The sequence below is a fragment of the Clinocottus analis genome, unplaced genomic scaffold (assembly GCF_023055335.1).
Source record: "Clinocottus analis isolate CAN_PGR_092001 unplaced genomic scaffold, fCliAna1.0.p SCAF_6, whole genome shotgun sequence".
NCBI classification, from domain to species: domain Eukaryota; kingdom Metazoa; phylum Chordata; class Actinopteri; order Perciformes; family Cottidae; genus Clinocottus; species Clinocottus analis.
The window spans coordinates 14,576,606-14,599,975 of record NW_027176218.1 but is presented as its reverse complement, the minus strand read 5'-3'; the positions used below and the strand labels follow the sequence as shown (position 1 = coordinate 14,599,975).

Sequence of the window (23,370 nt, the reverse complement as noted above, 5' to 3'; positions counted from 1 at the left end):
TAAGCAAAAATACTGGAATTAGATGGAGGTAGCCTGGTGGCTGGCGGTAGCTTTATATTCACCTTACAGCCATGAGGGCGGTATCACTCGTCTCATTCATGCAGATGTTCTTTAATTAAATCAAGAGCTAAAGTCAACTCAAACACATAGGCATGTCTGGTCCTGCAGGGTGTCACACATTGTGTTAATGTAAAATAAACATTGCATTTACGGGGGCTCGCTCCACATATTTCTGACCTTTACTTTTGTTATCTGGCATGTACACGGTGATGAGTCCGCTCACATGAGAGAGCATGTTTGGCCTTTACCTCACTCGAGTCCCGGTGTTTAACCCAATCACATAGCTCTCTGCTCACTGGTAGGCCCCGTGAAACACACCCAGGAAGACACACACAGGTCTGTGACATATTAATGAGTTATCACAGTTGACAGCAAGCGATGGTGGAAAGATGGAGCGAAGAGGAAGACGAGCAGAGAGAGAGAGAGAGGGGGGAAGTGCGGTGGGGAGGAAGGGTGAAGCAGCGTTGCCTCTTTAGAAAGGCAAATGGGCCCCAGTCCCTATTGTCAGCCGTCTGACAGGCAGCCATGGGGGGCCAAAAAGGAAGGGGGGCTTTGTCATGTCAGGGATTTACCAGTAGCAGGGGAGGTAGAAAAAAAGCAGAGGTTGAAAGGGTAGATAACATCTGAAGTAAGGGAGAGTGTGTGTCTTTGGCTTTGTGCAATCAGTGTTCTCTCAAAAAAATGAACGGTTACTAGACTATTATTATCCCTCTGTCTGCACAGGAGTTGCAATGTGTGTGTGTGTGTGTGTGTCGGCACATAAGTGCGTATGTGCAAGTGCATGAGAGTGCGTCACCCAAATTTCAGGCAGGCCTCAATCACCTCGCTTGCCTGAGGTTGTGCGTTACCGACGTCTTTCGCTCTCCACAGTGAGTGATGGGAGCCCCGATCATCCCAGCGCCGCAGCCCTGGCCTGAATATGTATGCATGAGCAGATATGTACTTATAAATAAGAGATGGACTAAAACCAGGAACTAATAGCAGTCGAGAGTCAGACAGAGAGAGAGAGATAACCAGTGGTTGCTGAATACTTGTCTCCAAGGAGCAACCTCACAACAAGACAAGCCGGAGATTGTGAGATGACCTTAGAGTACCCTTTGCTGGATTAAGGTTCAGAGTTTACCATCAGACTTTGTTCTACAGATGACCACTTTCTAAATATATGAACCAACAATGGTTTGGGTGATAAACACCTGGTGAGGTTATTACTCAAAAGGCCAGATTGAAACACTCTGGCTGTTGAGAAAAACTGCTTGGCAATAATCAGTGTTTGTATGATACAAAAACTGCTCACCTTAGAACTTGTTCATTTAAACAATCCACACCAACTACATTTACCAATAAGAAATTAAAGGCCTTTGAGTAGTGACTTAAAAACAATAGAAAGCGTCTAACTTCTGCCTCATATTCAAACCCTTCTTCCTGGTTTATTTTAACATGAATTCTTTCTACACCTTCTGTATCCCCCCCATATCTTGTTTCTTTTCCTTGTGATCCTTTACTGTGTCACACTCAAGATTAAAATGTTGTGTTATGACTACACAAATGCCTCCCAAAGTGAAATCCAAGCTGAAGCGCAAAAATGTGAAGCAACTTCTAAAAAAATTTTTTAAAAAAGGACATATTATGTCTTACTAAGTCTTATTATCCTGAGCTAAAAAGATATATTTCTGTCAAGGTGCGTATCCTGGGATGGAGCAGGTTTAGAGAAATGATGAGCAAGTATTGTGTGTGAAAATGACACACGGAGGCAATGACACTGAACATGACGCACATCTGAGCGCAGAGCTGCTCGAGTTCCTTTGTGTTATCTGCGTTTGTGCGAACATACAAATGAGTGTGGTGTCATCCAGACCCAGAGGGATTGGTTAGATCGCCCCTGCTGCCTATCTGTCTGTTTCTGTAATGTGTAATGGAAACCAGTGAATCATTGTGGGTAATTAGTTTCCTGTGTTGTCTGCAAGCTCATCCTTGAGGGAGCAGGGACAGGGGACTGAGGAGGGTTGGAGATTATGAGCCCCTTGCCGCCCAGCTAGCTGCTAATAACGAGGCATACGGGGGACAGCAGGGTGACAGCAAGACAAAGAATCTCACCGAGGCCGACAGAGACCTTTCCGAATGAATCACGGTTTCAAATATAGGCCGCCTGAAACGAGTTGAGAAAAGATAAACTGTGGCTGATTTATGGCCGATGGCCATTGAGGCTGAGGTGGACAAATTATGAACTCTAAAGAGAAAAGTCTGTCACTGCACCCGTCAGCAGGGAGTTATAAAGGAAATTATTTTCAAAGCGGAGAACTGTCACGTTGTTGCAAATCCCAGAGGCTTGTATTTCTCCAAAAGAGTGGAGTAAAGGTTTTATAGTTGACCCCCATTTGGTATATTCAGTATTTAATACATGCATGTGCAATCTTTTCATCAATCATTGTGATTATAGTTCACATACTGTAAATTCACAAAACTGCTAAACCTGGCTTTTGTATTATTCAAAATGAAGACCCTATAACTTTAAGGGTGGAAAATATATTTTCAAATATTTTAACATTTTAAGGAATTGTTTGACATTTTGGGATATATTCATTTTCTATTTCTTGGTTGGAAGAAGAGTCTCCATTGCTTACATGGACACTGGCCAAAAGAAGTTCCCAGCACACATTACCTGTAAAACAGCACAATGTCGTTATCATACTTTACCTTTGATTCAATCTATACAAAAAACATGTTGCGATTGTGAGAACGGCAGCGAGAGAAAGAGGAGGGCAGTGAGCAGGGGATGCATAGTTTATCATTTATCAGCATCAGTTCTTGCCTAAATGTATTGTGGCACGCCGAGCTGCACAGCGTGTCCCGTGTGAAAAGCCCAATTGGCTTATACAAGAGAGCGAAAGGACGAAAACCTGAGTGTGAACCCGGCATTATCTCAATATTTCACTTAGCATCTTGCAAAACACGGATCATTTTGCATGTGTTCCCATCAATTAACATCTCAATTGATTGCTGGACCAACCTCCAAAAACCTGGTGCATTTTTTTCAAACGTACTCATGTATCTCAGTCCCAGAACAGCACAAAGACCAACCTCAGTTAATGGGTTTCTTGCCCTACAACTGCCCCATATTGTAGTACAATACAGACTCTCTCAATGTCAGCTTGTCAGCGAGTACTCTGAGGGACTGACTCCATCGGACTCCCCAACACTCTCACACTCGCTCTCTTACACACACACACACACACACACACACACACACACACACACACACACACACACAAGCCCCTGGCCTCTCTCTCCGTGGCCTCTGACTTAGATTGCCACGTTGACATCAGTCAGCCCCGTTGGCATGGTGACCCTCCCGTCACCTTGTCAGGTCACCTTGGCTCACCCAAGCACCCTACTGGGTGTGTTTTTGTGTGTGCGCTTGTGTGTATGTGTGTGTATGCATGCTCATCTGGCACTTCTCCAAACCTCCTGGCATCGTGCCACGGCGTTCTCACTTCTTGGCAGTCTGTCCGTCTCCATTTCTTCCCGGTTCCTCTGCTCATCCTCGTTTACAGTGATTCCCCGCACCTTTTTTTAGATTTGGCCACACAAAAAGTCCATCAACTATGTAGGATGATGTACGTGTGTGTGAATTTGTGTTTGAATGTGGTTGTGTTCTCAGAAGAGTTACATAACAATACAAAGGGCAGCCATCTGCTTCTCTCTGGCCCGTGGGTTAGCAGCGAGGTCTAATCCACTATATTGTTTGTGTGTTTATGAGCATGCGCGTGGTAGCAAGTGTGGGTGTGTGCACACATGTGTGCGTGCCTAATCTGAGTTTTCATAGCACTTGAGTGGGCAAGTTGGTAATCTCGCAGGGCCGGGCCAGAATGAGATTTAATCCTTGTGGATCAACTGCTTCTCTCATGCGTTACCCATCCATTTATTCCTTCTCTTCTTCTGTACTTGCTTTCCCTTCTTTTTATTTATTTTTGCGTAAAATCACATTCATATTTCATATTTCCCTCTCTCACTATGCGCCTAACAATGTTGGCGCCTCTTCCGGCTCTGGGAAACTGACAATGCCAATTTTCACCATTTTCTGACACCGATCGATTCATCCCTAAATCGCAAAAAAAAAAAAATCTATTGAAAGATAAAGTGATACTGAAAATAATCGTTAGCTTCAGGCCGAGATTCTGATCTTCCTGCATTTCTGAGGAATGGGCACCATTCCCTCATGGGCCCTTGCTGCGTACTGCTCCCTTCAAATAGAGGCAGTCCCTCAGCGTAATGTGGCCAGGAGTTTTAAAGTGTACAGTGGATGACTGTATGACGTGTATCATCAAAGCCAGGAGCAACATCCTCACCCATCTCTACTCTTGAGGCCTTTCTGTCCATGTCCCTCTGATCACAGCTATTAAGGGAAATGATGAAGCCAAAAGCCATTATTGGAATGAAATGTGTAATGCAGGGTGGGGAAAAATAGAGTCCAAAGAAGGGGAAATGACATAAAATCTTCGATGCAATCTGCCCATGCGCGCACACACACACACACGCACACACACAAACACACGAATGAGTAAAAGGACACTCCCTCTCTCCCACCAGTGTGTGTTCAAATCACACACAGTTTCCTCTTGCACTCAAACAGGGTGTGAACGTATAGTAATGCACATGTGTTAGTTTAGTGTGTTTGCGTAGGTGTGAGGGTTATAGGAGGGTGACTGACTACAAGCAGAGGGGGGTCGGACATCAGCATCACTGTCTTGATTGGAACCACTCACTGTGAGACGCTGACATGCTGTCTGACATCACCGGGTGGGCCGGCGCATGTGGTGTGCTTGCATGTGCTCAATTTGTGTGTGTGTGTGTGTGTGTGTGTGTCTATATTCAGGATCAGTAAAGTGGATTTGTGACAGATAATTTCTCCAGAGTACAAATGTATTTTCCTTATTGACTAACCCATGAGCCAGGCTACAGGCAGCATTTGTCCATGACTCTCAGAGACAAGTCACACAGCACACACACACACACACACAGCACAGCACAGCACACACACACACAATGACAGCATCATACAGCCCACCAACAAAGCCATCTGTGTGGGCAACACCATGTGTGACATTTCTGACAGGTAGAGAGGTTTGAGATGAAAGCACTGATGCATACCCAATACACACACACACACACACACACACACACACACACACACACACACACACACACACACACACACACACACACAGTATTACAACCTATACAAAAAGACCAATACATGGTCACTGATTAAAGCCTAATATTGTCTGTGAGGGGAAATAAATCATAAGTGAAGGCTGGTGGAGTATGCAGGTAGGCAGGTGGTGTTTGTGCTTACTGAGCACACAACATTATGTGCATCCAGGACTTTCAATTTAATTATCAGGTAGGGCTCTATCATATAGAAGTTTTAAAAGGATTGTGGGAGATAACAATACTGATAAAAGGGAAAGAAATGCATTTACGACTTTATTGATTCTGTGCAAAGAATAGGATTAAGAGTCAAAGAAAGGAGAGGCGGAGTGAAATATTATTTCAAACACTCTTTTTAGGCACGAACCAAAGGAAAAATCAAGATTCAAAGTCTGGCAAAAGGAACAGCAAGGACACAAGAATAGATATATTTAAAAAGAGAGGGGGTTGAGATGATACTATAGGTAAGGAAGAGGTCATTCTTGTACTCTATTTCATTAACTTCACAGCGATAAGTGAGGATATCGTAGAGAGCAAAGCTAGAAAGGGAGACATGTTCACCGGTGATCCCATTAGGCTGAGAAAGGGTAATACACAGAGATGGAGGATGAGAGAAATAGCAGGACGACGCTGAAAGGCATAGGGAGAGTGGGGATGGAGGCTGAGACAGAAAGGGAGCGTTGGACAGGCAGGAAAATAGAAAAAAAGGATGAAAATAAGGAAAAAGGAACGCAAGTGGAGCAAGAAAAAGTACCTTTAAAAAAGAATGAGGTTAGTAAAAGCCATTAAAAAGACCTCAGCTCCGAGTTCGGTCTCACTCTTCACTGGGCTGAGGATTTAACTCATATGTCACCACTGGGGAATTTGGTGGAACCCCCATTAAAGAAAGGCTACCAGTGATTTTAATATGATGGGGATCATTTGAAATCTTTGATTGGAAATATGCAAGCAGTCAGGCAATTTAAAAGCTATTAAATGTCTAAATAAAGTAATATCTCGTAGGCTAATGTGGTTTGGCTTAATTAACTTGTTTTTACTAACTGGCTGAACTACTATAAACGCAGAGCATTATTTGTGTTATTATAATTGGACTAATCACTCATCCAAATGATTACCATTTGAGGAACTTTCGAAGTTTCATATTGCTCCTGTCAAACAATGCAAACACAAGATTTTTCTCTCCTATCACTCGGCTATTGTCATGTGCCACTCGAGACTATTTTTAAAAGGTTACTTTTTTTTAAATAAAAACCTTACAAGGCTTATACATAATGTGAGCGTTATATAAGCACAACCACGACGGTTTCAAATAATATTTCAAATAGCCAATGGAGGCTTTGAAGCACATTTAAACTTGCCCCGCAACACACTGCACAGCTAAATGAGGCAATCCATCGCCTCATGCTGCTTTTAAATAGCCACATATTGAACTGCTTGAATAACTAGCTGTGCACATTTTACGATTAGTAAGATTTAGTCTTTGGGAAAGTGCTCCTCAGTTATTAAAATAAATTGTACTACAAACCTGCCAAATCTAATACAAAAGATGTTTTATTATGATAGTGTGAAGAAAAGCAACAACAACAAGGTGAAAGAAGTGAGAGTCACCCAAGTGTGTAATCACAATGTTATCAGATTATCCATTAACCTGGAGACAGAGATTCCAGCACAGAGAAGAGGAGAAGACAGTTGACTCCAGTTATTAGGGCATAAATGTCAGATGCTACATGTCCACGGGTTTCTTCTCGGCAGTGTTCAGCTCATCTCATCACTGATAAGGTTGCCGATGTCCTGAGGGGGGCAGCGTGTTGAGGGGGAGAACCTGATGAAGGTTAAACCCTTCCAACCCCTCCTCTTAATCACTGTCATTAGCTCCACAGGCCCATCCACTCTGACCCCATCACCTCTGGCCCTCAGAGATTAATCACACACACACACTGGCTAACACTGATATGATGTGCATGCAGCATATGCACACACAGATAAAATCCTGGGCGCATATTCACATGCGCACCACTTGGAGCAGGCGGCATGTGCTTCAGGTTCTCCATAGGACGTAGCTGCATGCATGTCCACATGTTCGCTAGAGAGAGTTTGTAAGTGCATGTACAGTTAGTTGAGCGTGAATTATAAAATGACTATGGGTGCAATGCAACCTCTGGGTTTGAGGTTAGAACTAATGGCCACTGTACACATGCTAAGGGCCGTGAAACTACACACACATACACAAACACACACACACACACACACACACACACAGTGACTTTCAATCAGTACAATACATTTAAAAGACATTTAAACAACATTAATAACACAAACTGCCTCAAAGCTTTTTATAAAAACGAGTGCCATTCGTTTGCTTCGGCCATTAAGCTGTGAAAGCGCCCAAAGGGAGATCAGTAATCACTTTATACGGGACTGCTTCTATACAGCTACATTAATAGCAGACTCATCTCTCCCTCTTTTTACCAACCAATCTTAGCCTCACTGAAAGGCATCAGAGTGTGTGAGGCACATGTAAAGGCAAGGGCCACGTCTGGCAGGAAACATCTCTGTAAACCAGAAGAGGCCTGATGCGAGTCCTGGGACTCGCTTAATGAATTACTCCGTAGTCTAGACACACATCCCAGGCCCCATGGGCCGGCCTCAGTGAGCTCTTGGTACTAATCTCTCATCTTTGTGGCCCCATACCTGGGACTTCACACACGTGACATTGAAACTGCTACAGTATAATTCACAGGGAACAAGAGCACTTCATTAAAGAGCTCTTCAAAGGAGACAAGGGCAGCAGGGAAGGTCTTCTCCTGAAGTCAAACAAAACGAGGGGGGTATATTAACTACCTCTCTTGGACAAGTGGGAGAATTAAGAGCATGGGGAATCACGTGGTGTCCTCAAAGTTCAGCTCTCCTTTCATGGAGTGATTTAAATCCTACTGTATATTTTTTAGAAAAGGAGGCGACTGGTATCATGTGTGCACTTGTGTTTGTGTCCTCGGCCTATTTATAGTGTGTTCGGGCAGAGAAAATGTGTCTTTTAATTAAAGGGTCTGCTTGATCTAGTGTTGGGCTCCGGGAGAGACAGACAAAGAAAGAAAGAGGGTGAGAAATAAATAAAAAGAGAGGAGGCCCAGGGTAAGGCTAACACACACCCAAGGAACAAGCCCATCTCTCTCGGGCTTAATGAGCCTGATGTTGCCTGGACGCGTCATCAGCAAGGAGGGCAAGATCTGGAATAACACATCATTATGCCGACTCAAATCCTGTCTATGCGCAGGTGCGTGGAAATGTATTCTTGTGTCAAACTGTCTTTTGTCTAGATGTATTTGTCAGTGCTAAGAGAGAGATCAAAAAGTGCTGATCAGGGAGTAGGAAGCAGACAAGGGTAATGCAAGAATACAGAGCTTGGCACGCACACACAAGAAATCACAACACACAGAACTCCTTCAGGTAAAGGTTTGAATATTTCATGAAGTCTCATTAAGGAGTGAATATAAGAGGTTGAAGTATAATGACACTGGCATAGACAGTAATACATTCAGATCTCATGGTAGCCTAATCAGCCCAAGTACAGGCACAATCACAAGCTTACAGGCATTTAGAAACATGAGCCAACTACACCAAGGAAGGAAGATGAGGCATATCCTCAGTCCAACTAAACTTTACAGGGAACTTGTGCTGCTTTTCAACCTTACCTCCACCTATCTGAGTTAAGCATATAGTGTGAAACACACCTGCATTTGTGTTCTCTGTGTCTCGGGTGTGCGGCTGCAAAATCTGTTCTTATGGAGGAACTAGTGCTACTTGAAAACGGCTGTCGCAGAGAGAGAGATGGCGTGGGACATTTGTGCTAACCAAACCAGAGTTTCTGATTGTTGGAACGTTGGAAAGACTAACTAAATATTGGTTTTGGTGAGTTGTACTTGCTTTCTTCCAAGTTTGAATTAAATATTTTTTACCACAATACAAAAAAGCAATTTGTCTTTGTTCAGTCTAAGAGAGAAACCTAAATTTAGAAAACTTACAATTGTATTTTTCTGGTTAGATGTATGTTCAGACGGGTATTCCTTTTTTTTTGTTATTTTTCATTCATCAAAGCAAACCTGCACCTCAGCCTGGTGTGTGTAGCCACAGCTTCCTGGCTCAATATAACTCTGAGTCATTTATTTCTTCAGTGAACGACATTAACTATCAGCACTGATTGGACATCCACAAAAAAAGGCGGCACATTGTCCCTTTAAGACAGCTTTGATTTCTCTTCGTAAAAATCAATTATCCCTCTAAATTTCCCATTAGGGGGAATGGAGTATTGGCCTACACTTATCTATTCAATCTATTTACCTTAATCTAAGACAAAGGACTTTAGTAGAGGGGAAAAAATCTAACATTAAAACAACCATCATTATATATACAAGACACATCACAAGCACAATACAAAATTATGTTATGTTATTACTTATCTTGTTCAGTCTGCAGACATGTAGACATGTTTTTAAACTATGGAATACCTCATTACTGCAAGTATTGCATTATATAATATTGGCATCCACAATGCTGTGAGACTTGAAAAAAAAACAACGTAAAACTTAATGATGAGATGTGAAAGAATTACACAGCCACACACACGTTTTACTGATATCAATGTCCAATTACTATTGCCATCTTCCCTTGCGGTTTGACTACATGAAGTATTATGATGCATTCTGCTTCAATCACTCTTTACACTCAATAACAAGCTCCGGCCCATCAAGCCAACGCAGGATTTGCTTATTCCATAAGACGTACCACGATAGTCTGCTGTCACATTAAATTAATCATTTAACACATACTCACAAACGGTTGGGTGCGGAGTTCCTATTTTCAATACTACAATTATTTGATCCGTGGGAAACAGTGGGAAAGAGATGAGATGAAAGAATGGACAGGGATAATTAGTAAGCTGTTGCCATACAAGCCAATATAGCATATACAGCACGTAAGAACGCTTACTGTATCAAAACTGTGTTTTTTTTTACCTTCACGCTTGCTTGTGTATTTGTTTTGAATGGGAAACGAGGGAAATGAGTGTACATGCATACAGTATGTGTCATACTCTGCCACGTTATGTGTAGATGGGCAGAGACTTCAAGGGAGTATATGAAGAGATTTAATTGAATTCCTTCTGCTTTTATGCAGGCCCACGACACTCTGGCTTATCCAGCCATGAATCGCTGCCAATGAGATCTAATCATCCCGCATGAAATGAGCTCTACCTGAGCAGAATGACAGTAGGAGGCCTGGAGGCTGCATGGGGTATAGCTCCATTAGGCAGGAAGCATGGAAACGAGGAAGCAGGAGGAATATGAGTCAAGAACAAGATGTGTCGTAAAAGTGGGATAATGGATACAGAGATATTAAAGAGGGAATAGGTTGCTGTGTGTCTATTAAGGTAACCATAATAAACATCAGGAGAGTAGTTTGGCTGTTTTATCAGGTGATTTTGTTCATAATGAATACTAGTCAATACGGACTATGTTCCTCTCCGTCTTCGTTGTCATATGTTGACTGTAATAAACACAATTCAAAAGGCAGGAAGTCAGTTTCATCAACTCTAAAACCAGCGAGGCGGGGTGTCCTCCTCAACATATGACCCGAAAATAATGTCATCACTTTTTGTTTGAATGATGCAGTCTATCAACCTGACCCGCCAGATGGTTTGTTACATGAAACCAACACTTGACAGGTGATAGGACAAACCATCTGTCAATCTCACTCTTGCAGAAGCAAGTCGGGACAAGAGAATAACACTTTCTTAGCTCTTCTTTCAACAAAGAAACACATGAGCAGCTCAAAAGTGTTTCACTCCAGTCCCAGAGGAAGCTGCAACTGCACGTCCAGCAAAGCAAACAGGTGGCGAGCGCATTACACAAAGAGAAAAGGAACCATCATAATGATCATAATAAGACACTTACATGAGTCATGCGGTGCTACACGCAGGGCTGCATATGTCATCAGTTGTTTTTTTTAAACCCACAAAAGCTTGCGTGCGTAGAGACGTAGGCAAATGGACATGGGCTCTACTGGCTCACATTCATGCTCTCATTATACAAACCATAATACATCAGCAAATACAGCTGACCAACCAAAAATAATAACATACTTGAGCGGAGCCACACTCGTGCCCTCAGTATGTGAAATAGCGCATGAAAATGTGTCTCTGTGTTGCTATGACTACTGACTCTTCACATCAAAGCATTGAGGCAGCCTAGTTTATACAAACATGTATACGTGCAAGTCACTACATCAGCTCCATCAACACAGCTCTCTATAAACTGACTGTATGAAAGAAACACTTTGCAAAAGTGCCTGCACTGACAGGTAAACTCTTGTGAGGTTGAGCAGAGGACAGGAGTGAAAGGTAGAGGGAACAGCTTCCTAAATGTCCTAAAGGCATGGTGTGTGTGTGTGTGTGTGTGTGTGTGTGTGTGTGTGTCCTCCAGCTCTGTACTGTGAGCAGTTCTTCCTGCTGTGGGTGCATTTCCTCCACTGATGACGTCAGAGCTCTGCTGCAGTCAGAGGGAGCGCTGGGATTCCTGTAGAGTCTAAACAGCATCCCCTCTACTGCTGCACAGCACATTCCTGTGTCTGTGTTAGTGTGCATGCCTCCGTTTTTGTTTTTTTGCACCGCATGTGCGCAACTGTGTGGTTGTGTGGGCTGGATTTGAATGATAATAGAGGCACTGACCCTGAGAGATGCTTTACTGCTGTGACTCTTTTTCTCACTCAGAAACGGTCTCCTTTTGTGAGCCCCCTCTTCTCCGTCCCTCTCATGTTCACCCGCGTCCCATGAGTTACAGCTCTCAGACGCTGTTATGTATCTGCAAAGAGCCCGTTAAACCGGAGCACACGGTGCACACTAAAGCACCAGCACTCAGACACACACAACACACACACGGCGCAAAAAAAATAAATAAACGCAGCAGCAACATCAGCTCAGAAATAAGCAGCTTTTAGTGATGAATTTTAAAAGTCAACCATCTGGGATAAAGAGATGAAACCTTCGCCTACTTTATCGCTCTTTCCCTTAATCACTCCATCACCTGTTCCATTAGTCAGGAAAAAAAGCAACCTAAAAGATAACCAAGACAGAAACAACCAGTGAAGAAGAAAGAGATCAAGTGTGCCTTTGACAGCTGGAAATGACATTTTTTGTCCCCAAAACCCTGGGTTGTAAAAGGTCATTTCTCTGATGGATTATTCATTCGGCCTTCATCACAGCTTCTTACCTCACAGCAGTATGGAATTGGATTTCGCCAATTGAAGAGAAAAGCAAACATATTATTTATTACAAACTACATATGGGCTTTTTTTTAAAGTTACGAATGAGATTAAAAAAAAAATAGTTGCACAATTTCTGGTTAGGTCACATGAGAGCATGTGGAAATTAAATGCAGTGAAAATAGTTTGGGTGATGCTTAAGACAATATGAATCCAGAATGTTTAAAGAGATACTGTGAGTATACTGCAGACCATTAAAAAGAGGTTACATCACATAACAGGGGGAAAAGCTGAATGCTTGTTGGAGAACCGTCAGCCAACAGAAAAAGGGAACAATCCCAATGGGAAAGTGTGCCGCCCGTATTAAAAGCTGAACTGCTTTAACAAACTAGTACAGCACTACCAGGCCAGAGACTTGGAGGACAATAGCACAGACTGAACCTACAACTCAGACCCGATGGGGGAAAACACAAAGACTCCTACACTCTCTGCTTCAACTATGACATTTCCCTGTGATCCGGTTCCCCCTAATACATTCAGAGGATTTGACATGGCAGCAGACTCACTGCACTGACCCATTCTTTGATGAAGAAGCACCCCAGGAAAAGCAAACAGAAGAAACAGTTTGTCTTGGCTGGACCACTGATGCAGTGACACCTGTGATCCAGGTGGTCTTTCTGTAAACTGGCAACAACACATCCCAACGTCATCAGAAAACAGAACCTGTCCTCCTCCTTTCCCTGTGAATAACTATTTGATGTTCGCAGCTGAGATAAAATAAGGCAACCTGGCTAATATAGTGCTAATTCTCTTTAGTCCGGCCAAGTGTCAGAAGTCGGTGCCACAGAGACAAGCAGCCAGCGCAGGTTGTTGGTTTGTGACCAGTCATGCTCATCTAACTTAATCTCGTTGAGGGCTGTCTGCTTCACTTCACATGCCAAGCCGCATCTCAGGTGTTTCAGGCATGGGCGACATTGTGCTTCAGCCTAAAGAGATGACAACAGAACGAGTGGCGGTGAAAAACTCTGAATGCATCACAATTACCCTGCCTCTGCCATCTGGGATGCACTGCACATAGTAAATGAGCGCACATTTTCATTCATGTACTGCTTCTTGGAAAACAGTCTAAGGGGAGTTTGCCAGCAGGTCTACTGAAGCAAAGTGGTTTTGTGTAATTTAAACTCACTGTAGCCACTCAGTAAATGCAGTAATAATTCAATAAGTAAAACTTCCAAAGTGATATTTTTGTAATAGTAAAGGCGTCCCAAGTGAAATGGACAAGTTGGCTCAATATGTAAATTTCAGCACGTTCTATACTTGGAGACTAAACCACAAACGTGTTGTCTCGCTATGTGAATAAATATTCAATTTGGGGAAATGGGGAAACTGTAAGAAAATGTGTTTTTAAATATACCAACAGGTACAGCTTCTTAAAAGGAAAAATTCTACACATCGCAAATAATGCTTTTTGGGATGATGTAAAATATTGAAATGATAGAAAACATTCCACCATATTAAAAACATAAATGTTGATAAGAAGATGCCGTCAGGCAGGCCTGTGACGAATGAGGCCGTGCGAATTGTATGAGTGTGCCGCAGCAGTTAGAAAACTGTACCAAAGTCAAGGTCACCGGCCCACCCATCTATTCGTTAATGGATAAGGTACAGCAGGGCAGACAGCAATGCAGGGATGAGCACAGAGCTTCCCCCCTGATCTGAGGACAGCCTGCCAAGGCTAGCTGAGCTGACAGCAACTAAAGCCGAGGCTCCCCACATGTGCTAATCTCCCAGATTTAAATGGGAACACAGCGCAGAGCGCAGAGCACAGAGCAGGGCAAGCCTGTCTGATCCATGACCCTATGTCTGAGCACACGCACAAGCACACAGCATGCACACACATACACATGCAGCGCACACATGTGAAGACACACACGGTCACGCATTCGTTCACGCACTCGGTCCTACAGTCGCACGGAGCCACGAGGCAGAGAAACAGACAGAAGTCAGATGAAGACAACTCGCCCGCACGGAGAGCAACAGAGAACGATGTCAACTTTCGGATTGCCGGCACTTAAAAGAGCGAGAGAGAAATGTGACCACCAGAGAGACAGAGAGCGTTGTCTTTCTTTCTTCACGAGGCAGACTGGGAACAAGCAACAAGCAGGGAAACCATGACAACCAGACAACCAACCTTGGCAACCAACTCAGCGTTCTCACAGTCAGAGCCAGACAGGCGCTCAGCAAGGGTTAATCTGAGCTGGGTAAGAGAGAGGAGAGAGAAACGGGCTGATTAAGCCTACTGCTGTGCGCACAGACGGTAAATATACTGTACGTCTTAAACGGGCCATGTTGACAAAGACCCAAAAAATGAGGCAGCTGTCTTAGTGGCCGGCTGAATGGCCGACTGGCAGCCTCAAAAGTGCACAAAGACAGAGGCAGGCATGTCTTCTTTTAGCAACAGTGTGAAGTCATATATAAATGTATCAATTTGGAGCGCAGGTGAAAAGAAAAACGCTGCGTTTCTTCTTACATTCTCTCTGCTGCGCTGGAAAACTAGCACTGTGAAATCCTGAATATCATGAGGTGATAACAGATAACACGAAACACAGCGGCCGAGAAGGGCCGCGGATACTCAGCGCCAGGGAGAGAAAGATGGAGTGAAGGGAAAAGATTTTGTTCCTATGACCATGGATGTGTGTGTGTGTGTGTGTGTGTGTGTGTGGTGTGTGTGTGTGGTGTGTGTTGGACCCGAGAACCATGCCGTTCTAACCTGATTCTCCGCGCTGTACAACACGGCGGAGGAGCACTGACAGTGGATGCTCAGAGTTAAGAGGAATCCCAATAGGATGCGATGGGGCCTGTCCAAGAAATACACACTTAAACACACACGCTCATTCGTGGTCGGCCGCTGGGACTGTGCTCGGCAATCCTTCACTTATTCACTGACCTCACATCGAAAGATTGAGCCCTTTCCTCCTCTGGAGGTCAGCAATAGAGAGATGAAAATCCGGGAGGAGGGGCAGATAATGAAGAGAACGATCAATACGTTGCCTTAATTAATAACATCCGCCGTAGTCGGAAGATTCAAGATCGCTTCATGCTCACTCAGTTCAAGCTCTTTTTTAGTATTTTTTTCTTCTACTCCTCCTCCACCACCTCCTTCTTCTCCTCCTCCTCCTTGACTTCATCATTCTCTCTCCACCCCTCCTCCCGGTTCTCCACCTCTTTCCTCATCATTAATCTGTGAAAATCGTTGGCTACATACATTCCTCCCAATCGATGCAATTCCACCGAGGTCTTGTCTGATTTACCACATGGCTGAATCCCTGTATGAATCTTGACTGGCCAGGGGAACAGCGACAGAGAGAGGGAGAGATGGAGTGAGGCAGATGAGAGGAGAGGAGAGGAGCACTAAATGACAGAGACCATCATCATTATATAACTTCAGCAAAAGTCCCAGACAGTGAAGAGACTGCAGGCCAAGTCCTGGTTCAATGTACTGAAGGCACAGTTTCTTCGCCACACCAACAGACTTGACTGACGCATCGGCACCCTTACTTGCATGCATACACATTAGAAGTTAACCATTCATAAAATCTCACAAATAGACAGCATACCGTCTGCATCCGCTGAGGGGCAGACACACACACGCATACACCATTTGCAATACATTTCAGGGCTCAGGGAACAGCTGAGATCACGCAGGCTTGGCTCCCTGCTCTACAGCTCTGATCCAGCTTGCTAACACAGGGTGCTACCCAGCTGGGAGCCGCGCGGCACAGCCACTGGGTCAGGGCTTCTCTGACTACGATCTCCAAAGACTCCCACTGAAACATGGGTCCACCATCGCAGCCTTTCATTTATTTCCCCTCACTCGATTATTTTAGGTCAAAGCTGCCGACTTCTCCTGGGTAAGCTTGCGAACACAGGGGAGATAGACACCTGTGTTTGAGCTCGACGCGGGTAACAAGATTATTTTAATGGTGCAGAGGCTACAGGTCACCGGGAGTTTGAGCACCTGCACCGCGCACGAGCAGCACACACACACACATAAGCACGCAGAGGCCTTTAGTTTCTGTGGATTTGCCAAGTGGTTTCTCATTGACACCATCGACGGAGCATTGCCCACTCACTTGTCATCATCAGGAATATCATGTGCTGCGAAACAGTATGGATCTCTTCCTCCAGACAGGAAATCTTTTGGAGTGCCCATCGATCTGAATCAACCACGCCCGGCTCACCAACTATAAATCAACGTCGAATTAGTGGTTTTACGTTACCGTGCAATGTACCAGACTGCCAGAACAGTCCAGGTAATGTGTGCATGTGTAAATAAATGAAAAGAAAGACAAACGAGAGCTTTTCCTTCACCGTTTCTTACGCTGCAACAGTCGAGCACACAGTAAGAGTTACAAACCGGCCGGCCTTTTGCCGACAGGGAGGTAACAAAAACAGCTGGATGCTGGCTTAGATGCCTTGTAAGGCCGGTGAACCCAGAACAAGAACTCTCCGGCAGATACACAGAAACAGAGAGCGGTGAACAGAGAAAGAGGAAGCAAGACACAACATCACAGACAGCTTTTTGTCAGATGAGCAGTCAATATGAAAGCCCCCAAAGCACAGACGATTTCACTCACTAAACGTCAATCAAAGAATCAAGGAACCTACACACATCCAACGTTTAGTCTGTCAATATCCAAGTCTTGGGAAAAAAAAAAAAAAAAAGGGACTTACACTGGATTAGCAGACAGTGTTTTCCACACAATAGGCCTCTATTCCACTAATCAACAGCCTTCAGGAACAAAGTTAAGGCACCGCACGGCAGTGTTTTCAAACGCATTAGTGGAACAGAGCGGTGATTCAACCCATCTTAACTCATTGCACTGGAAAAACAAAAGTCCACATCTTTAGCTTTGTTTGACAAAGCTGAAGATGTGGACTTTTGGATTCAATAACACACAAAGGCTGTTACTCCAAACCCGACTGTGATACAGACCTTTGAAGGGAGTTCCAAGTTTGAAAAAATGTTAACTCAGTTGTCAAGTTGCCATTAGAGGCTTGTGAGGCAAATACAGTGAATGAGACAACATAACACAGAACACATGGGGCTAAATCATGGTTAAACACAAATAGAAGCTGATTGCCAATTTCGCAGTGTGACAGTGCAAGAGTTATGAGGAAACTGCTCAGCTGTTGAGGCATTCGCACCCCATAAAGTACTGGACCTAAAAGGAACCATCCCACAGGTTCTGCCATTCAATGAAAATGGCCTTGATGTTTCTATGGCTTTAGTCCCAATCAGTAGCCAGCCATGCATGGACTCCAAATCTATAGACCCTATCAGGCCCCAGTGCACATACGGCAAAGAGGGAATTGACGTACACCTGACACGTCTGGTACACACTGAGTGATACTTTCTCATGTTTAAAACAAAAAGGTAAAAGGACACATCCGACTGCTTAAACGGTGCACTATACATTGTAGAACTGTTCATGTAACCAATGCATTTGGATTTTCTACAGCAACACTGAGATGCTAAGTTGCTACGCTGGAGTGGGCCAGCCCACGATACCTTGGGGCCACGTGAGTGAGAGCCTGAGGAGACTTTGGCTGTGCAGGGGATTAAATCAGGAAGCCAAACCAGAACCACTGTGGTGGCCGAGTGTGCGTGTGTGTGTGCGTGTGTGTGCGTGTGTGTGTGTGTGTGTGTGTGTGTGTGTGTGTGTGTGTGTGTGTGTGTGTGTGTGTGTGTGTGTGTGTGTGTGTGTGTGTGTGTGTGTGTGTGTGTGTGTGCGTGCGTGCGTGCGTGTCAGGACAAGGCCTAATCACTTAATGAACACTGAAGAGCACCACTTCTCTGAGCAGGACAGCCAGATCAACCAGAGGCCTTCCGCTTCCTCTCTTCTAATAATACCAACCAAACGCAGGCTGGGGAAGCTCACGGGAGATTTAGCCCAGTGGACGGTCCCAGCTGCCACTCATGATCGAGCTCAGCCCATTGGATGCGCACAGTTGCCAGGCCAACCCTTTCCGTGGGGCCCGGGAAAGAGATCTGACAGATTAACGAATGGTTAATGAGTGAATGGGATATTATGTCATTAATCTGAATAGGTTTGGCGTGGACGATAGCTACACAGATGCCAGTAACCAAATGATTTTTCGAACACAGAACATAATGCTGGGCCTCGTCATTGCTGCCACATGTGAAACATGGAAACAAAATAGAGAAACCGGACACAGAGCATTTGAAAAGAATATATTCTCATCACAAATGTCCCTCTCGGTGAAAACATTGAAATTCGGCCATTGAGGAGCCATGTGAGGGCCGAGCTGCTTGACACAAGTCATGATCCACGCTGACCTGTATCTTACTATACTTTCATGGTTTTGAGATCTGCCGCTAGCAGGAAAAATGCACCCCAACCTGCCTCAACGCTCCCGTGGATGATCTCAGAGAAACCATATCATTAAACGTCTGTACTACTCTGCAGCCCACAGTGCCGGCTCAATACCGCCATAAACAGCCATTAGACACTCTTGAGAGCTATCTGAAAGAGAGCCGAGTCTGGCTGTGAATGAGAGACCCTCCTGTAAACACAAATGATAAATATGAGGTGCAGGAGAAAGGGAGACAAAGCAATGTGTTTTGATTCTGCACTTGTTATGAAAGAACCAAGTGGGACGTGGTCTGCATCATCACACTGTGAGATCACACCACAGTCATACCCACGCTGCAGAGTGGAGCTACACTCAGTATGGATGCAACATGTTTTGGGATTTGACTAAAATGTCCTATACCATCCAACAGTCCAAGAGCATGATGAAGTCACACACACACACACACACACACACACACACACACACACACACACACACACACACCAGGGGATGGCAAAGAGACAAACTCCATTAATGAACGCTGGTGTCTGGCCAGGTGAATGAAGTGACAGAGGAGAAGATTTCGGGAAACAGTTTGAGAGAATGCACGTTTCATTTACACGCACACGGCTGCTCAGCATGACCAGCTGGACCGGGTAGGAGAAGCAACGCCTATTGTAGACATTTTAGACAACAGATGGGAGGAAAATCTCTTAGTGGAGAGGGGAAAGGAGGGAAAAGTCGCTGACTGTCTGTCTGTGTGTGTGTCTCTCTCTCTCTCTCTTTTTAGCGTGGTGAGCTTATGGGGCATGCTGCATCACCCTTGCCATCTCTGCCTTTACCCAGGGCTGTGCCTGCCTCTCCTTTCACATGGCTCCACTGGCTGCATGTACTGTAGTTGACTGCAGAAGGATTCTCACTATACTCAAGCTGACAACGCAGATGAACTGCTGTATGAGAAGGAAACACACACACACACACACACACACACACACACACACACACACACACACACACACACACACACACACACACCACCTGAAATGGCATGAAATATTAAAGAGAATGAATCCTCCTTCACCATGCATGTGCTATGCAACTTTGACAAACTGCACTGTCATGGCTGTCTCTGCTGAGATAAAGCATGTGCTCCTTATTAAGGAAGCCCGGTTACATCCCCTGGGGTGAATGAATGTGGAACAGTCTATAGCTCCTTTCCAGCTCTGCGAGCGGCCCATAATGTAATCTGTCATGGTTGGACCCCGCTCGTCCATATCGGAGGAAACCCACGTATTGCAGTCTGCGCCTATGGGAGAAACGCCTGCCTGCTTTCCTCCCTGCCTGCGGACTAAGAATAGATCAATGTATCAGGCAAATCGGGATTAACGGCGGTGTGCTCCAATCACAGGACGCACACACGCACGCACACACACTCTCTAACCGGGGACACAAAAAGTTCCTTTTCATAGCCCATCACTCTGTCATGGTTTCCAGCGTTGGACGGCATCCACACACACTGACACACGCACACACACACACACAACCAGTCCAACGCCAACGCACACCCACCAAGCCAATGTAAAGCAACATCTCCTAAATCCACACCCGCTAGTCCCGCTGTGTGAACAATGATTATGTCAGCTCACAGGGAGACATAAGAACCCCCCCCTCAAAAAAAAAAAAATTACCCACAAGGCTTGGCAGGTGTTTGTAACTAAGCGGTTAGTTATTTATCACACACGCACACACACACACACACACACACGCACAGCCGGCCAAATTTCAACTCGCCGCTGAGCGCTCCGAAAATAAATTGTGCAATTAAAGAGGGTTGTGGTGAGCAAGCTGTCCCAACTAACCTGTCTGTCCTTTCCCGAGCGTCTTCTCCAAACGGTAAGGTCCCACGTAATTGGCATGTTGGGCACCGCTGTTGTCTTTACCGGACGATGACATGTCGAATCTGTGGTGGAAACTGGACACTTTACAATAACGCGCAGACAATTAAACACTCCTTGCTGGAGGTCCAAGCCGCTGCTGTCTTTCCTTTTACTCCACAGCTCTCTCTCTCTCTCTCTCTCTCTCTCTCTCTCTCTCTCTCTCTCTCTCTCTCTCTCTCCGTTTTTCTCTACCTCACTCGGTGTTTGAGGAGGTGAGGTTCTCTCTTTCTCTCCTCTTTTCTCCTATCGCTGCAGACAAGCCGCAAGTGCCTTGCAAATCATTGTCGGCTGAAACTGCGCTGCCGCTGTGCGTCTGTGGGAGGTGCTGCGGAGCCGTCAGGGATGATTGACAGCGAATCCAGCCAACAACAGAGCCGGATGAGCTCCATGATGCCGCCCTGTTTCTTGTTGCTGGAGCATCTTTGCCTTTTTTTTTTTCTTTTTTCTTTTTTTTTTTTTTTAGAAAAGTTGCAGGTTGTGATCGAGAGAGATTAAAGCCAAATACATAAAATGAACCTTTAAGCTTTATTTGAAAGCAATATGGGGTATGCTATAATAACATTATAGTGTATGACATTTATTTTACGGTTTTTCACCAGTTCAAAGTCAGTCATTGTTAAGATGTTGCCACCTTTTATTAAAGATCCCCTCCATACGTGTTGTAAGACATATATACATAGGCTACTCTTTGAACTGACTGTTGTGTTTTTTTTTCCACAGATAAGGTAAAGTTTAAAGTTCCTTCATGATGCATACTCCTTCAGCCCCATTGGAACTTATGAATATACAATTATTAATCAATTTAAAGGTGTAACTACCAGATGTAAAATGCATGTGTAGCCCCATGTGCCAAATACTCGTAACAATTAAGTGGAGGTCTAACTTCTCCCTGCTCCTTAACTGCTAGGGTCAAATGCCACACTGATGTTTGTGTCTCGTCATAAAGGGATGTAACAGGGCCGGACTTAAAATACCATAGATCTGGTTATTTCTAATGACATAATGTAGCTGATAGCCACAAGTCAACCTGTCGTCCTCTGATGTAAAAGACAAACTTCATTTAAGTTAAATTGTGGTCATGGGGCAAATTCCCTCACACATTTGAAAGTAATTAAATTAACAAAAGCAATGATCCTTTGGGGCGCCTGGGGAGAGTCGGGGCAGTCGCCTCCATCGCCCACTTGGTAATCCAGCCTTGGTGACTGAAGTGAAGCCAAACAGCCATTACAGCAAACACCATCTCTCCCCAGAAAGTCTCACAGAGTTTCTTGTCTCTGTCCCCTCTTTTTTCTTTTTCTGTGTGCTTTCTAGTGCACACACACACACACACACACACACACACACACACACACACACACACACATGCATACACGTCACACAAACACAACCGAGTGAATGAGTGTGTGTGCGTGTACAGCAGTGTGAGAGTGTGTTGGCTCTCTGATTCATTTCACACCCCACTGGTCTGAGACCTGTGACTGTGGCTCCGGCCTCTGTCAGTCCCACACACCCTGAGAGCGTACAGGTGTCTGGGGACACATGCAAGAGAAACACACAGAGATGTTCAAGCACACACACACAAAAACACTATGTGACCTCTAAATATTCTTTATATAAGGTTGAGGGGGCTTCTGAAATATTAAGCAGAAGGAATTGCATCAACACCACCACACCGTAGGCTACTTCAAAGCCAAAGACATTCCAGAAAGATTCCTTTCCCTTTTAATACAGACTCTACTGAATTATCATCACTGCATTTATAGGAAATTACAATATTGTGCGTCATCTAATTTCCATTCACCTTTCCACTGCATACGACACAATATCGTGTAAACACTACAGAAAATAACATTATTTTTAAAGTGTACATTTTGTAGGTATAGGAAAGAAATAGTCACACCTATCAACATCTTATTAAATATACAAATGCATTGCAATGCTTCACAAGAACACTTCCCCGTCTCCTCACTTTTCATTCATGAAGCTGAGTTCACAAACTGCACATGCCCCAGTTTAGTGCCTTTGAGGTCTGTGTTGAGCATGTGTGCCATTTCCCCTGACGCCCTTCATCACACTGGGGGCTGGGCTTGTGTGGGGAGGTGTGACCCAGAGTGTCACCCACGTGACTGCACGGTACCAGGTGGACCGGGCATGGGATGTCAGCGCCAGGTGCCAGGTGGGCACCATCTCAATAATGCATCGTGCCCAGCGCTGGCACTGGCAGGCACACCACTTTGAAGTGATCCAGAAACATCTGTAGCTTGAGTTTTTAATCACCTTGCCTGTACCTCCCTGCTCCCACCAATCCTTCTCCACTCCTTCACAGCATACATCCCTTTCTCCCTCTCCCCTGCAAATAAATTAATGAGAAATGTTCCTCGTTTGTGTTTGAGCTTGTGTGTTGGCGTGCGCATGAAAACGTGTGTGTTTGTGTGCATATTTTTGTCGGCCCAAACAACCATCACGTTGTAAAATTCAATCAACTGAATAAACAAAATTCAAAACGCCCTCCTTGTCTTTTGGATGTTTGTGG

The 23,370-nt window shown here is 44.6% G+C and overlaps 1 protein-coding gene across 7 annotated transcripts in view; it reads right to left on the bottom strand.

Annotated features, from left to right (window-relative positions):
* Nucleotides 1-21,126, bottom strand: part of brsk2a (BR serine/threonine kinase 2a) — a 146,690-nt gene extending 125,564 nt beyond the window's left edge. For 6 of the 7 annotated variants that reach the window (XM_068602786.1, XM_068602789.1, XM_068602787.1 and 3 more), the window contains exon 1: nucleotides 20,760-21,126. In XM_068602786.1, the coding sequence (XP_068458887.1) occupies nucleotides 20,760-20,853 (94 nt within the window). In that variant the 5' untranslated portion in view covers nucleotides 20,854-21,126. The remainder of the gene's footprint in view (nucleotides 1-20,759) is intronic. The other variant, XM_068602784.1, reaches the window with a different exon arrangement.
* Between the last annotated feature and the right edge of the window lie 2,244 nt (nucleotides 21,127-23,370).